We start from the raw sequence: 1,535 nt of genomic DNA on the forward strand, positions 1-1,535 counted from the left end.
TCTGTCCTCAGTTCTCAGCTCCCAGTCCTCCAGTCTGAGAGAGCTGGACCTGAGTAACAACAACCTACAAGATTCAGGAGTGAAGCTTCTCTCTGATGGAGTGAAGAGTCCACACTGTAAACTAGAAATGCTCAGGTCAGGTCAAGTGATATTTAAATTTGTTCTATGATTAAGAAAAAAAATCACTAAAAAATTGAGCTCCATTTATGTGTTTCATTTTTTTCTGTGTGCTTTTGGTAAAGCTTTTTAAATAAATATCTAACTTAGCTGAAATACTTACTAATGTAAATAATCAAGTGAGGAGTCAAGCCATAAAGAAAATTCCATTTTACCAAATCTAGTAACTACTCACTGCACTTTAACACCAGTATTATTTGTCTGTGTTCACAATTTTTCAGACTGAGTGGCTGTAAACTCTCAGAGAGAAGCTGTGAAACTCTGTCCTCAGTTCTCACCTCTCAGTTCTGTAGTCTGAGAGCACTGGACCTGAGTAACAACAGTCTGAATTTTTCAGGAGTAAAGATGCTGAAGACTTCAAACTCTACAATTATCAGGTCAGATTAAGTGATTCTTTTATTCTTTTAGAAAATGACCAATATGATTCAGAGCTAATAATGAAAAAATGTGAAAAATCAAGCCTGCTAAATGTCATCATGCTTTCAGATCATTAGTATTTCTGAGCTGTCTCAATGAGCAAAGTCAACCATTGTTACAATTATTTTCTTTCTTTTCACTCACATCATAGTCAGATTATAATATCTGACAACGCTGAAAATGTTGACTAATCATTTAGTGCGTAATTAATTGGCATGCTGATATAACTTTAAATACACACATCAGGTTTTATTCATGATGCCCTTCTCAGCTGTGCTCATGTGAAAGGAGCTTCCATGTCATGGAGAGGCAGCCAATTGGTATTTGTTTGATGGCGCTGTGCCACTGTGGGGATCCTTCATGATTAGGAGCATTCTGCACTGTGTTAGCCATTCTGGATGAGTACCTGCTGTCAGCAGCCCACTTATTTGTACTTCCAGGCATTTCTGAACTGCTCTTAGCTCCTTTTGCCAGGAGATATGGGTTATGTCAAAAGCAGGTGCTATGATAGAGTCTCTGCTGGTTTTCTTTGTTTTGTGATGCTAGCTGGGTCTTGTTCTAGAACGTTGCCACGGTCTGCTTGAACTACTCTTCTACAGACTACTCCCTGCGTGGCAAAGGCACGGGCGAAGGATGACCAATGATGTGTCACAACCCGGCTCATAGGAAGTGACAAACAAATGGGAGACCACACACAGGCTTTTAAAGGCTGTAACACATATTTAATGAAAATAAGGTAAAACAACTTAAAGACAATGTAAAGGACATAACAGCCATAACTGAAACTTCCAAAAGAACATGATGAGTGGCAGACAGAGAGATCCAGAGCCAGCCTCTCTAGCTGGTTCAGTCAAGGTGTCTTTATATACACTGGGACTGGCCTCTCAGGTGTGCTGCATCAATAATTGGGTCAGCTCCACCTACCTGCAAGAAACAGGTAA

General features: G+C 39.8%; 1 protein-coding gene across 1 annotated transcript in view; it reads left to right on the forward strand.

Annotated features, from left to right (window-relative positions):
• LOC121813820 (NLR family CARD domain-containing protein 3-like) overlaps window positions 1-1,535 on the forward strand; it is a gene marked incomplete at its 5' end in the record, with an annotated part of 6,950 nt that overhangs the window by 3,312 nt on the left and 2,103 nt on the right. The window contains 2 exons of the mRNA XM_042217733.1: window positions 1-135; window positions 399-554. Coding sequence (XP_042073667.1) covers window positions 1-135; window positions 399-554 — 291 coding nt within the window. The remainder of the gene's footprint in view (window positions 136-398; window positions 555-1,535) is intronic.

This window comes from Haplochromis burtoni, unplaced genomic scaffold, assembly GCF_018398535.1.
Source record: "Haplochromis burtoni strain Fernald_Lab_line unplaced genomic scaffold, NCSU_Asbu1 Contig_2758, whole genome shotgun sequence".
NCBI classification, from domain to species: Eukaryota; Metazoa; Chordata; class Actinopteri; order Cichliformes; family Cichlidae; genus Haplochromis; species Haplochromis burtoni.